Source organism: Hydra vulgaris, chromosome 11, assembly GCF_038396675.1.
Source record: "Hydra vulgaris chromosome 11, alternate assembly HydraT2T_AEP".
NCBI lineage: Eukaryota > Metazoa > Cnidaria > Hydrozoa > Anthoathecata > Hydridae > Hydra > Hydra vulgaris.
This window is the reverse complement of record NC_088930.1, coordinates 49,645,249-49,660,793: the sequence shown is the minus strand read 5'-3', so window position 1 is coordinate 49,660,793 and position 15,545 is coordinate 49,645,249. Positions and strand designations below refer to the sequence as shown.

Genomic DNA, 15,545 nt, shown 5'->3' with positions numbered 1-15,545 from the left:
TTTTATTTCGTTTTTTATAAAATCTTTTTAGTTTTAGTTTAGTTTTAGTTTTCAAATTTATTTTCGTATTAGTTTAGTTTTAATTAAAAAAAAATTTTTTCGTTTTAGTTTTTTAGTTTTAGAAAAACAGTTCGTTAACGACACATTTTCGTTTTCGTTTTCGTTAACGAGAATAACACTGGCGCAGACGCGTTTTTATCTGTTTAAAAAAAAAATTGTTTTACTTAAGAAAATTTAAAAAAATAAATAAATAAAAAAAACTTGTTGTACGTTAAACCATTATAACAAATGGCAGTTACACTTGCACAAATTAAAAAAATGCTACAGGAAATGTTATTGGAATTTAGAAAAGAAACAATGGCGATGCTGAAACAGCAAGAAAATATATTTGTCGAAATTTTAAGTGCAAACACGAAAATCATCAATAAGCGGCTTGATAAAGTCGAACAAAATTTTAAAGAAAATGCTAACCAAATCATAACTTTGGTAAAAGATATTGAAGACGTAAAATTATATTTAAATTTTCAAGAAAAACTTTTCAATAAAAAAAAATCGTCTACGAAGAAAACAACAAACGCTTTGAAAAGGAAAACATTCTAGCGGAGAATAGAAACGAAAAATACAGAAAAATCGAAGATAGACCTCGAAAAAAAAATCTGCGAATTGATGGAATACCAGAAAGTGCAAAAGAAACTTGGATTGAAAGCGAAGAGAAAGTTCAATCATTTTTATCTAATAAATTAGGACTGAATGGAGTTGAAATCGAGCAAGCTCATCGGACCGGATTGAGAAAGAATGGGCGTCCAAGAACAGTTTTAATTAATTTGCTTAGACATAAAGATGAAGCCAAAATCTTTCAAGAATCGCACAAATTAAAAGGAACAAACATGTAAATAAAACGAAGATTTTTCGCTTGATACCGTAATTATTAGAAAGAGATTGCTGACTGAGGTCAAAAAAAAACGTCAAAACGGTGAGAATGTTGCCGTCAGGTATGACAAAATCAATAATCTAAAATATGCTTTCCTAAAAAATAACAAAAAACTTATTAGTAAAACTAATAAAAAATAAAACATGATCAATCTCATAAATAGCTGTAAGAAAATAATTTTTAACAATACCATGGCTGAAACCAATATATCAAACATTTTAAATATGTCTCACAGAGATAATATTCTTTTAACAAATGACATCGATCCCGATGTAAACATTTTTAACAAACTTTCAATCAAAACTAATTATTTTTATGTCTGAGGCTTCTTAATTCTTCATCGTCTTCTTTTTCGCTGTTAAACCTAAATATCCGATAAGCATAAAGTACTATTAAAATATTCAATAAATGCGATAAGTACTATTGTAATAATCTTATTTGCTTGTTTTATTATATCTATTATTGTTTGTATTACTATTTTTATAATTATAAATGCTGTTTTTATTTCAGAATATAGTAATATTGTTTAGTATCATTATCATGCTAAAACGTAAGAAAAACGAGGTATGGGACTATTTTGAGATCGATTTAAATGACACTAACTCTGCAATATGCAGCATTGACAAAACGGTTATATCCAGGGTGGTGGCAGAATTTCTTAGTCATGCACAACATCTAACATGCTAAACCATTTAAATGCTTTTCATAAATCTGATATCAAAAATCAGAAACAGGATAAAGATAGTGTTATCGATTTTGATATATGCGCAGATAGCTCTACTGCAAAACCATCTTCTAAATCCAGTCCTAACCCTATTTGTGATACTCCTACGACCTTGCCAAGGGAACCTCAATCTACTACACTCACATCCGTTTTACAAGTCTCGGACCTAAGTCTGAGGATGTGAAGATCAATACTAGAATCTCTTCTTCTACACTTAGTTCTGTAAAAATGAAGCCTAGATCTTTATCTCCTAAACAAAGGACATCAAGGTATACAATACCAAGCAGAAAATATTTCTCGACTATTGAAATTCTTAACATTTATCAGAAGGTATCAAGTAAAATTCGTTTCTTGGCAAAGAAAGCTGATCATGTTAGAATAACTACCGACATGTGGAGCTCCACAGCTAATGTTGATTACATGAGCCTAACAGCACAAGATATGAAACAAATTCACATTTGTCTTGACGTCGTACCTTTTCTTTACGAGTCCTACACTGCAAATAACCTTGTTAAATTTATGAATGAATCACTTGAGCATTGGGAACTACTTGAGAAATTCAATGTAGTAGTAAGAGATAACGCCAGAAATATTGTCTCTGCTATGGAAGGGAAGTAGGGAAGTTTTCAAACATCCATTGCCTTGCTCATACACTTCAGTTGGTTGTAAAAGATGGCTGTCTCGACAATCAACGGATTTCTTTACTAACTGCTGCATTTAGAAGAATAGTAGGACACTTTAAACTTTCGGTTAAATCGTACAAACTTTTGAGACAATCTCAGGAGATTTTGGGACTTTCTAAACACAGGCATCATTCAGGGATGAGCCAACTATCAGGAAATCAGGCAAGGGATCAGGCATCATTCAGGGATGAGCCAACTAGATGGAAAAGCACCTTCCACATGAGAAACCGTTTAATTGAACAAAAAGATGCAATTCTGTTGGTAACGCCACATTTCCCAAAAGCTGCTCGACAAAACGAAGAATTGTCAACCGAAGAATGGGACAGTCTGGTTTCTCTCGTTGCTGCTTTTAAATTTTTTGAAAACGTCACGCTTACAGCAAGTTCGTTGAAAGTAACCACATCAGAAGTTACCCCAATAATAAATGCAGTTAACATGTCACTTGATTGCATCAAGGACTACGAAAATTTTAAAGAATCTCTGTGTGAATCTTTGCATCGTTGTTACGGAGATTGCAAGAACGAACCTATATATGTTTTTGCAACAATACTAAATCCCAGATTTAAAAACAAGATTTTTAAGAGCAGGAAGATGGCTGAGAAAGCTGTTACTTTATTGATCGGTGAGTTGAATGCACTGGAAATAGACGAAGGTCTTGAAATTAAAGTTGCTGAAAATCAAGAACGAACCATACCTGCTCCAGGTGCTGTCTGGTCATTATATAACCAAATAATAAACACAAATTCTGCAGTAAGTATTGTATGTGCTTCTATATTATTATTGTACTTTAAATATTGCAAAATATTTGACTATATTTTTCTGCGTAGCGACCTTGTTTGTCAAAGTCCGTGTTTCGGATTTAAAGAATTTAGAGAGGGCTGTTACCACAATTAAGAACACAAAATAATTAAAAAAAAAATGAGTAGCCTCCTCGACTGAAGTGGCCCCCTCCGCCTTGGGGAGGTGAAAAATATGAAAAAAATTAATTTTTTTCTAAATATTTTAGATACCTACTGCGTATTGCCCTATGTCAGACGAAGTAGCAGTGTACTTGATAAAACCTCGCAAGTCACGAAGACGTGTTTGATTACTGGAGCAAATCCAAGTTTCCTAATATTAAAAAACTAGCACGAAAATATTTAGGGACGCCTCCATGTTTGCGGGGGCTTATCTACGACCGGAAACGAAGCCGGTTAACTCAGGAACGAGTGCAAATGCTTGTGTTTTTGTGTTTTTCTAAACTATCAGTACTAATGGCAGTGACTTATGTAAATACTGAAAATACAACATTCTGTTTATCTTTTTTTTTTTTTTTTTTTTACAACACTCATTATTATATATTTCAAAAACAAATAATATTTACATGTCTCCAGTTTATATACATGTCCACCACAAATATTTACAATATCTAAAGAGCGTTAACAATGCTGTTTTACGCATGCGCGTTTGACATTTTTACTCATGCGAGTTAAAATAATAAATTCGTGGTTTATAATATAAAGTGCTGGCTATTAACCCATGCATTTTAAAAATATACGCAAGTCCGTCGCACCACAGGGCTACTAGGGACTTGCTTGTCGTTGTCGTTGAAAATATATGTTATTTGTTGAAAATATATATCAACATATATTAGTAGTACTATGTAGTTGTAAGGAAACTCGCACAAGACTAAGAAAAGTCTTTTCATCGAGAACCTTTAAAATACAAAATAAACTAAAAATTTAAAGAGTAAAGACATACATTAATTTTTTGAGGTCTACTGTTCAGAAAAAATTTAACTATGTATAGTTGCTAACATTTTTTATTTATTTATTTTTTTATATTTTATGTTTTATTTCTTTTTTATTTATTTTTATAGCTTAAATTGTTCTTTTTACATTTTATTATATTAATTGTTCTTTTATATTTAATACATATCGATAAAATTGGTTTTGTTAATTATGAGATCTTTTAGTTTTTTCTTCAGGGCAATAAGATTATCCAATTTAGTAAGTTCTATATTTTGAGGTATTGTTTTGTTGTATAAATAGGGGCCACGGTATACAATGGGGAACTCCGCATTTTATTTTTAGTAAATTAGAATACTTATTATCGTTCGAAATAACACATTGTTGTCTGTTGCACAGATAACTTTTAAACCAATCTAGGCTAGTATTTTTTATTCCGTATTGTTCCATTTTTTTTAGTAAGATATCATGATTAATTGTGTCAAATGCTTTGATGGGGGTTTAAAACCCCCAAAAATTATGACAATATAAAATTTGCAACCCCCTCATATTGATGGGGGTTTAAACTTTATATGGTAATAATTTTTGAACGCTTAAATATTTTACTATGGAATTTAAAATTTATCGATGAATATAAGTCTAGTTAAGAATAGTACAAAAAATATTTCGTCAACTTGTTGCTCTCACGTTTGGGGCAGGGGGCTAAATTTTTGGGGCTTTTTTGTTCCGAAGCTCCAATCATCGCAATTTTTTGCAAAGCACCCTTATTTGACATAAGTATAAACATATAAAAGTTTGGAGTTTGCTCCATGTCTGGAAGTTTGCTATCTTAAAGACCGAAAAATGCTTTGGGCGCCCCTGGCAAGAGTAGTCCCTATTTATAAGAATGGCGATGACTCTTTAGCATTCAACTATAGACCTTTATCAATTCTATCTTGCTTTTCAAAACTTCTTGAACGCATCATGCATAATAGATTATATAACTATTTTGAAATAAATAATATTCTGTATAACAAACAGTTTGGTTTTCGCAAGAGCCATTCAACGTATCATGCAATAATTGAATTAGTCAAAAAAATTTTGAATGATTTTGAAAATAATGAATATACTCTAGCCTTGTTTATTGATTTAACCAAAGCATTCGATACAGTTGACCACGAGATCCTCCTACACAAGCTAGAGATATATGGACTAACAAACAACAATCTAAAATGGTTCAGATGCTACTTAAATAAAAGAAAACAAGGAGTGTTGCACAACTCAGCATGTACACGATTACAAACAATTAGTTGCGGTGTACCCCAAGGCTCAATTCTTGGACCTTTACTGTTTTTACTCTATGTAAACGATATCTACTTGACTTCAAGCATACTAAACTTTACTCTTTTTGCTGATGATACGAATACTTTCTTTACTCACTCAAATATAAAAACAATACTTTCTACAGTTAATCACGAGCTGCAAAACTTAAATGAGTGGTTCAAAGCTAATAAACTTTCCTTAAATATCCTCAAAACCAAATATGTGCTATTTCACAAGCCATCTAACTCTGTTAACTTACCACTTCAACTTTCCAAGCTTATGATCAACAACATTAATATAGAACGAGACCATTCCATGAAAAAATTTTGAGGAGCTTTTCTTTGGAACAAAATAGTTTTGAAAAATTTTGATTTTTCCCATGAATGGAATTACACTTCATTCACAAAAAAACAGAAAGAAATAATTTTATCTTTTGAAGACTTAACTTTATATTTTTAACATTTTATGAAAATATGAAACTTATTATATAATGTAATATACAATCATATCGGATTCACTATTTATGTGTTTATGAAATAAGTACTATTTTATACAAACTTTGTATTTGTATATAAGAATCAATTATAATTTCTTTACAAATTTATTTATATATTCTTACGAAATTTATGTTTTTCGCAAATTTGACATTTTTGTTTTATTCTTTATTTAATGTTATTTTAATGCAATTAATATTCACGAGCGGTTCTCGACGATAAGACCTAAAAGTCTTCTGCGAGTCTCCGCGTTCTATTTATTATGTTTTTTATTTTTATACTTATATATAAGTTATATACAATTTTATACAAAGTTATATACAATTTTATATATATAAGTTATATACAATTTTATTTTTATACTTGTATATAACTTATATACAATTAAAAAAATCGTTATACAATAACAAATATAATAAAATATATATATTTTATTATATTTGTTATTGTATAACAATTTTTTAATTGTTACTGTATAACGATTTTTTTAATCTTAACTATCTTATTGTATACATTTATTTAATATTTAAGAAAAGAACAAAAAATTCTAAAAAAAAAAAAAAAAAAAAGACTTTACCTAAAATAACTGACTTCTCTATCTCATCTCGAGGACCGAGGCTATGGAATTCGATCCTTAAAAAGGAAATAAAAAACATGAAGTCATCAGATCTTTTTAAAGCAGCAGTCAAACAGCACCTATTTAACTTAAGTGACTTCAACATACTCTCCTATTTTCAAAGATGAAATCAATAATAACTAACTAAAACAAATTTATCCCTTTTGGATGACTACAAACGATGATTATACCATGGTTTATTTCTACTTACGAATTCTACTTATGGATGATTATATCATTGGTTTATTTCTACTTAGGATTTTTTAATGTTAATCTCACGTGAAACTTATTGCAAAATTGCAAATGAAAGGGGGCTTGATGATAAGACTACAGTCTTCTACTTACTCCTGTCATTATTCTAATTCTTATCTAATTTATAAATGTATTAAAGCTAATTGCATATAAAATAAGCAGTGACGAAATAAATTACAAAAAAAAAAAACTACTCTAAAAATCTCTGCGCACCAGAGCCAACATTCTCCTTTTTCTAGCCGTTAGTTAAACTTAGTGTGACGTCCTTTATGAATGACCCCCAAGTTTAAGCTGCTTTATTTTAGTATTTAAAAAATTTTATTTTGTATGTACAAGTTTAATCTTCAAGCTACGCCAATCGTCTAAAAAAAAGTGCGCCTCATTTGTAGGGAAGAGTGGGGAACTGTGTAGCGCCTCACTCTCCTCTACAACCTCATTAATTATTTTCTTGTAAAATCTTATCAAAGATGAACCTATAATAATGGGTCCAATCGCCATTCCCTCCAAGAACATTTTAGAAATAATTTTTTTTTAAAGAATTATATATTCATCATAACATGTTGTTTAAAAACGTAAGTTAAAAGGGAGTTTGTTTAAAAGTCATATGAATCTTTAATAAAATTGTGGGGTGCAAATTTTGAATCGGACGAAATCAAAATTTGCACTTTAAAATTCAAAAGTTATGTCATATTTTGGTATCCAATATATGACATTACTTCATAGTTACATAGAAAAAAAAATACATAAAAATAATAATATTGTACTTAAGAAAGTACAATATTATTATTTTTAAAAAAATTAACTAACTAAAATTTTTGGGCTTGTCTGCACACAAATCATTTTCCCTGAAAATTTTCTCCCCACCCTCTTCCGCGCTAGATGGTGTGATCCACAGAATAAAACTAACCTGAAAGTGCCCCAACCCCCTTACTAGATGGTCTGGATCCAACCCTGTATATAAAATAAGAGACAAGCTTTAAATGATGTTTAATGAATATTTAGTTATTTAAAAACAGTTAAGAGTTGTTCAATAAAATAATTTTTCAGGCGATAAAAAATATCCTTAATTTAAGTTTGGATTTTGCTTTTACCAAAGCTAGATATTTTCATGGCTTTAGAGTGCTTTTTAAGTAAAAGGATTTAAATGATTTATAAGTCTAGTTTATATAAAACTAAAACATAAAATTTAAAAAAGTTGTATAAAAATAAACAATGAATTAAGCTAAATAAGTACAATCGTTTTCTTTTATATAAAATAAGTTATTCAATCAAAAGTTAAAAAAAAAACTTCTTTTTTTGACATTTTTTTTTAATTGCAATTTTTAAACGTATTTATATTATTTAAAACTCTTTATTTATATTTTATCTATTTATTTACATTTTTACTGCTGCTGATCTTAAGTTAGGATAATTACAAAACTCATTATTTCTACAATAATTAATGTAAACGGAAGCGTTGGTTTCCGCAACAAGTTTTAAAGCTTAATACTTTTAAGAAACTGTGTATTTATATTTGTATACTATAAGTATGTATACTATATATTTATATATATATATATATATATATATATATATATATATATATATATATATATATATATATCATGAAACAAAATTTTCATATAATACTACCTTCCACTTCAGATAATATTAGATAATAAGCTTCGGCGTCCCGGAACGTTATTCCCGAAATGAACCGGGAATCACGTTATCCCGGTAGGAATGTACCAGTAAAAATCAATCGGGACAAAAATTTTTAAAGTGCGGAAACATCTTGGTTCAATCGGGACGAGGTTGGTGCGGTAACGGTTAAAATCGCACGTCTCGGTTCATTTCCCGATTGGGAAACCGCACCAACCAAGATCAAACCGCACCAGTTTTTTTTTAATACCGTGACATAACGTGACGTTCCGTTACGTTACCGCACTTTTCCAAAAATTTTGTTTTATAAATTTTTAAAATAAAAAGTTTTTAACACAAAATGCGCGTTAAAGGCAATTGTTATTTAACAAAAAAAATGTAAAAAACCAAGAAGTAACGGTTTGTCCCGGAACGCCACGGTTTGTCACATTAATCTTGATAAGTTATAAACCGAGAATCACCTAAGTCCCGAAACGTCACGGTTTGTCACGTTATTCTTGGTTCGTCTTGGTTCATAACCGCACCAAATATTCGAGTGCGGTTATTCAATTGGAACGTCACGTTATTCCCGGAACGTAACGTTTCAATCGAAACAATTTAAAAGTGCGGTAACGTCTTGGTTTAATCGGGACAAAAGATGCTGTCACGTAACGTCACGTAACGTTATTTTTTTGAACCAGGAGACCGAAGCTCATTAGATAACATAACTTTTTTTATGATCACGTAGCTTTGTTATTACTTTTAACCAATCCATGACCTGAATAAATGAACTCGTGTGTCGAGAAATGGTCGAGAAACTTTATTACAGCGAATATGCATAAGTGCAAACTGGAAAAAGTGCAAATTGGTGTTATTTCGAGCTTGCATTAGTGTGACTTTGCATAAAGTAGTCCAATATTTGAAACTTTTTTTTTTTTCGCACTTAAGCCAATTCGCACTTATGCCAGTTCGCACTTATGCCAGTTTTTGTAACTGCCTTGCACTTATGCCATTTCGCACTTATGAGTTTCGCACTTATTCTACCATCCTAAGAAATTCTCGTTTAAAACGCGTATGGTGAGCCAAGCGAGTCGCTCATCAGAAAGTTTAAAAGCGAAATACGTTTATATAACGCAGTCTTACAACACAATAAATTTATTTAAAATTTAGACAATAAAGTTTATTTAATAATAAAAACTATATAAAAATTTGAAGAACCAAAGTATGAATATCTATGTAAAATATAAAAAGTATGAATATCTATGTAAATATAAAAAGTATGAATATCTATGTAAATATAAAAAAAGGTGAAAAAAAAGTTAAAATACTTTAAATACTTATATAAATAAATCGTTTTTAAAATTTAAAATAAATCGTCTTTAAAATTTTGTCTTTTGTGATTGTTTTAAATAATCGCAATTTAAAAAGTTATTTTTTAAAAATTTAATACTGTTAAAACCGTTTTTATAATATAAAAAAAAAAATATTTTAAAAACATAATTTATTTACAAGAATAAGAACATAATATATTCTATATATAATATATTTTATATAAACATATTTTATGCACGTTTTTGTAAACAACATTTAAACTTTTTGGAAAAACTATATTCAAAAGCGATTTAAATAGATCAAATGGTCAAACTCATTCATTTAAAGTTGATTTCCAAACAATTTATTTTTCTTTCTCGTTTTGTCTCGTCGTTTCACGCAAAGAAAAAACTATCTATGTAAGAAAGTACAAACTAAATCTATTTAGTTGATACTTTCTTACACTCCCAGCAAACATTCTATAACGGAGTTATAGTGGATCTATTTAGATATTTTGAGCAGTCTTTAGTTTTGTTCAACGGTTACTTAATGAATTATTAGTGGCAGCCGCCAAAAGTGGCTAGCCCATGATTAGCCACATGTAGAAAAGTTTTTGGCTTCCACTAATGGTCCACTAAGTAACCGATGAGCTAAACTCCAATGAGCCGCTCAAAAATGGATATGTAGGTCCACTGCAGTTCGACTAAAACAATGTTTGCTGGGTTAAGTAGAAAATGATACTAAAACCAATCAAACAATATCAGATAAAAATATTAACAAAAAATACTAATCTAAACTTAGCAACAAAACTAAAAAAAAATTTTAAACATTGATGACACTCATACGTATGAGTGTCATCGATGTTTATAAAATTTTTTAAATTATAAATTAAAAATTTAAAATATTTTATATTTTTATTATATATATAATATATAATATTGATATAATATATAATATATAAATTATATATTACTTTGATGTATATAATGTGTGCATATAATGATGATTAAAAAAGAGATTTTTGATACTTTTAATAAAGATATTTTGCTAGATCTTCAAGCGGCAATAGAATATAATTGTTTTTATAAAATATTGCTCAGTATTATACAATTACGTTTTTCAAAACTAAATCAATAATATTCTAATATTATCCTAAAAATACAGCTTCAGGCAATTTGCAATGGGATAAAACGCATTGATGACCAGATATTAAAGTTATGAAAGGCTACATTTTCAAAAGTAAAGAGATTTGGGTTTCGTGGGCAACTTTCAATGACCTGTTGAATACTTAGAAAATATATATATATCTAGAACTTTGACAAAGTATATTATAATATTTTTCAGGGAAATCTGATATAAATAGGCCAAGAAGAACATAGTTTTGTGTAGTGTTAAATAGTTATCTACATAAATCTATTGAGCCATAGCGAGTTTGATGTATTCAACTTGCAGTATCTTTAGAAAACTGCTTATTTATAACAGCTTGCAAAGCGTTCTTATGCGTTGCATCTGCATTAGTAGCCTTAACATTAAAATTTACCACTAAATAAAAACTTTATTGATATAAACAGGAGCATTGTTTACATCACCATAAATCATGTGAAAATATTGCAAAAAAATACCCAGCAAAAATTGCTTTAGTAGATTTGCAGTGCATCTATATAGGCATTTTTAGCGGTTCATTGGAGTTTTGCTCATCGTTAACTAGTGGATCATTAGTGGCAGCCGCTTAATAGTGGCTAATCATCATCTAGGCGCTTTTGACTGCTGCTACTAATGGTCCAATAACCGATGAGCAAAACTGCAATGAACCGCTCAAAATTCTTATACAGGTTTAATGAAATTCCGCTATAGATTGTTTGCTGAGTAGCGTAAGTTTAAAAAAAATTGTCTTCCATGTGAAAATAACCGAATTTTTAAAAATATGCAAACTGAAGTCTCAAGCTTCGCTGATTTTTCCATCACTCAAAGATATTAATAAATGATCATCCAAGCTTTATCATCTATTTCTGACTGGTTCCTAGCATATAAATATTTTAAGTTTACCTAGAACCAACAAAAATCTGCCAAATTAAAAAATGATTTCAACCTTACCTTTCTGCTCTGTCTTTTTATAGTTTTTATAATTAGGAGAACATTCATCAGAGAAATAATAAAATTCTATTCTCTAAATAATTTTTAATGCCCTTTTCAATTTTCTTTAGAAATTTGTATAAGATGCTTTAAAGTATTCTGCTGCATATTTTTAAGGTGTAAGAGTTGATGTTTAATTTTACATTATAATGGTTCAACCTTAAGTTTTGCATTTATTAAAATTGCCAATTAATCAAGTTCATTTGCTTTTTTTATTACCAGGATGGCTGAAAAAAGTTGGGGGTTCACAAAAGTTATCTGATAAACCTGAGTGTCGTTCTCAGATTTGTCAATCAACTAGTCCAAAATTGCTCAAAACTTGAACTTGAGTTTTCGAAGAAACCCTTTGGGAGGATTAAAGTACACATGTTCCCATTTCAAAAAAAGAAAAAATTGAAATCAAACTATTTCGTCCAAGAAAGAAAATTGATTTTGAATATTTAACATTTTATAAAGAAATGACGGTTGACATAATTATTGAAAAAATTGATTTTGACTCATCTAAACTGGAAATACCATCCAAATGTTTCTATATGTAGCATATTTGTGCGCTGGAACATTCCGTTATTACGTGAATGGGTTTAGAAAAATCCTTAGTTTAAAAAAAATATTAGTTTACTAAGTGGTAGTTGTAGAAATTTTGTTTGCATATAACAAAAGCATAATATTCATAATATTGAGTCTTTTTTATCACAATTAAGTTAAAATGATAAACACTAAACAATTTTAATTCACATTTATTCTTCCAAACAAATAAAAATCACATTGATTATTTCTTTTTACATTCTACAAATGTTTACTGTTAAATTCGACCTCTGATGGTTCCAATTTCATTCCATATTCTGGGTGATGAGAGGGCCTTTTAAATCTAGTCCAATGAACACTGAAGCTGTGATGAATTTTGTTCAGCAAGCTGTTGCTACACAACAATGTTTTTCAAAAGTTTGTGACACTTATTCCCAACCAATTGACCTCCATGAAAAGGCTGACATTTGATGTGTAGAGCTGATAGCCACTCATGAACCTTTGACCAGAGGTCCTTCAGTGCTTTGTAGAGGTGATTAACAACACACAGGAGTAGATGAAGTTCCATTGGAAAAATAACGTTTAAGACAAGCATTCTATCTTCCACAGAGGTAAGGGGATGATGAATGATATTTATGAACTGCTTTGCTTTTTTTAGATCCTTGCCAGAATTTTCAAAGGCTTTGAAACACTTCCGTAGTGTACCAAAAATGCGAAAAATGCCTTTGAAGGACAGATGCTTGGAGTCTATATCACACCATGTGCATGGATGGGTACTAGCATATGACTGCAATCCACACAGGATATTAGCTACTTTCATGTCACATGAAAGAAAGTATTTCGTATTATTTGGTGTAATTAGGCTTGGGATTGTTCTCAGATTTTCATAATTTTCTGGAACATCTTCAGCAATGGCTACAAGAAACTGACGTTTAACACTACTGTCTTTTCCAAGCTGAGAAGTCAATAAATATCTTTTAGGTGGACAGAGTGGTTGAGACGATAGATCCTCCTGGATTCCAAGAGTGATTTTAAGAAAACCGCCGCCTCCATCTATGCCAAGTTTTACAATGTGATCAGTAAAAACTTGTCTTCTCTTCAAAATTTTATCTGTAAATGCAGAGAGTTCTTTGCAGTGGACCACTGTTTGATGACTGATTTTATTCTGTTCATGATGAACATCAGTTGTTGCTTGCGTAAAGTGATCAGAAAGCTGTTTACCAAGTTGAGAGAATTTCTCACGAAAGTTGGTCTCAACTATCTTGGATTTTTTGACGCTCGATTGAAAGCTGTAGCAAGTTTTTTAATTCCTGTATTTGACAATCCTGTGTTAGATTGCACATGCACTAAATCTTGGGCAGTCAACTCAGATTCTTTTTTGAAGAGTTCCTTTTATCATGCAGGGCTTAAAAACCTAGTAGAAGTGAGAAAAATGAAATAGTCCATTCTATGTAGAATTTTCTTTTACTTTTCATCAATTTGGTCAAAGGTAAGTATTACTGTATTCCTTTAAACAAAGACTTGTTCATGGGAAGTTGATAAAAGTAAATCTCCCTGAAGGTAGATTTACTGTGTGTGGAAAACCTCTTCTAATGATTGTTAAGCAGCCTGATCACCTTTTCTCAGATTTTGATGATGATGATGATGATGATGATGATGATGATGATGATGATGATGATGATGATGATGATGATGGAATGCTTGATATTTTCAAGGGGTGTCTCTCATTTAGCTTGAGGTGGTTAATTTTGCAAATGAGACAATCGTAGTCCTAGCCTCTTGCTGAGGGACGGGTTTCAATTTGTTCAAAATTAAAGATACTTAGAAGTGTCACATTTTCGCCATTGTGCCTTTTTTGAAGGTTAACTCGGTAAGTTACTAAGCGGTACTTTATACGAAAATCGAAGAAAGTTTCTAAACATTTTAATATTATCAAAAGTTAAGCATTTTTTATAATTATATAACAAAAAAGAACAACAAAATTTATGTCATATTTTAATTTTTGTTCTGTTTTTAAAAGTTTTCAAACAGTTAAAAACCGTTTTTAAAAACTTTAAAAAAAAAAACATATAGATTTCGTTATAATGTTATTTTTTTAATTTTAAGCATGATTGACAAGTTATGAAGAAAGCTACCTACTATCTCTTGGTTTTAAAATAAATTAAAAAGCTTATGTGAAATGAGATGGATTGAACAACATGATTCTGTGTTAAGTTTTAAATCTTGTTCGTTAAATATGGCAGAAACTCTTGATCTGATATCTCAGTGGAAAGAACAGGATTCTTTAACAAAGGCCGCATTACTAAAAAAAATGCAATATCTGAGCCCTTATTTGTAATAACACTTTGTTTATTAGCCAAGGTGTAGCCACGCCTGTTAGACGCCTTAGGAATGCCTTTATATATCCACTGGGTTATATAAAGTTTGTAATATAATATTATAAAATAAAATAAAAATAAACGTGGTACATAATATATGAAAAATAAATATAAAAACTACAAAATTAAAATAGAAGAATTATACAACTTAACAAATAAGCAAGTAAATAATTGAAAAAGAAGAAGAAGAAGAAAAAAAAAGAAAATAACATTGAAGCAAAAAGAAAAGTTAGAGATGAAGAAAAAAAAAAGAAAAAAAAAAAAGAGGTGAAGGGGTTAATATTCATAATTGTATTATTGATTACATTAAGTGATGTACATTATATTAAGTGATTTTATTGCAATAAATAAATGGTTCTGTTTCAACAAATAAATAATCAACAATAAAGCAAATAAAGTGGTTATGTTCAATACAACAAAACTAATAAAGTGGTTATGTTCGACAAAATAAATAATAAGTGAGATCATGACGTGATATATTTTTGGTTTTTTAATTATTTAAGATTTTTAATTATTATGGACATTTTTGTTTGCACTATTTGTTTGGAATAACTTCAGTAAAAAGTGTAACTTGTGTAATTTGTACGTAGCGTTAGTAATTCTAAAGATGGCATCAGAATTTCATATGGGTGACCAATTTACTTCATTTAAAGAAATCCAGGATACTTTAGAAAATTACATGAAAAAATATCATGTCCAATATTATAAAAGAAATACAAGAACTTTATCCGGTTTCAAAAAACATTTTCCATCAAAGAAACATCTTGATATTCCTGACTGCCTTATGGAGAATATAGGATTCAACTGCATCCACGGTGGGAAGAAGTTTAAATCAACCGCTGTTACAAG

At 29.8% G+C, this 15,545-nt stretch overlaps 1 protein-coding gene across 1 annotated transcript; it reads left to right on the top strand.

The window, feature by feature from the left end:
- The first annotated feature begins 642 nt into the window (after positions 1 to 642).
- On the top strand, positions 643 to 3,677 carry LOC136087292 (zinc finger BED domain-containing protein 4-like). Its single transcript, XM_065809736.1, has 2 exons — positions 643 to 3,088; positions 3,345 to 3,677. Exons 1-2 carry the CDS (start codon positions 2,477 to 2,479, stop codon positions 3,423 to 3,425), a joined length of 693 nt encoding a protein of 230 aa, XP_065665808.1. The 5' UTR covers positions 643 to 2,476; the 3' UTR covers positions 3,426 to 3,677.
- Positions 3,678 to 15,545: the final 11,868 nt, after the last annotated feature.

What these genes read in the sequence shown, in the direction of transcription:
- LOC136087292 (XM_065809736.1), top strand. Translation starts at nt 2,477, where the DNA reads ATGAGCCAACTATCAGGAAATCAGGCAAGGGATCAGGCATCATTCAGG. An exon ending in TAATAAACACAAATTCTGCA is followed by an intron (nt 3,089 to 3,344) that starts GTAAGTATTGTA and finishes TAAATATTTTAG; the next exon opens with ATACCTACTGCGTATTGCCC.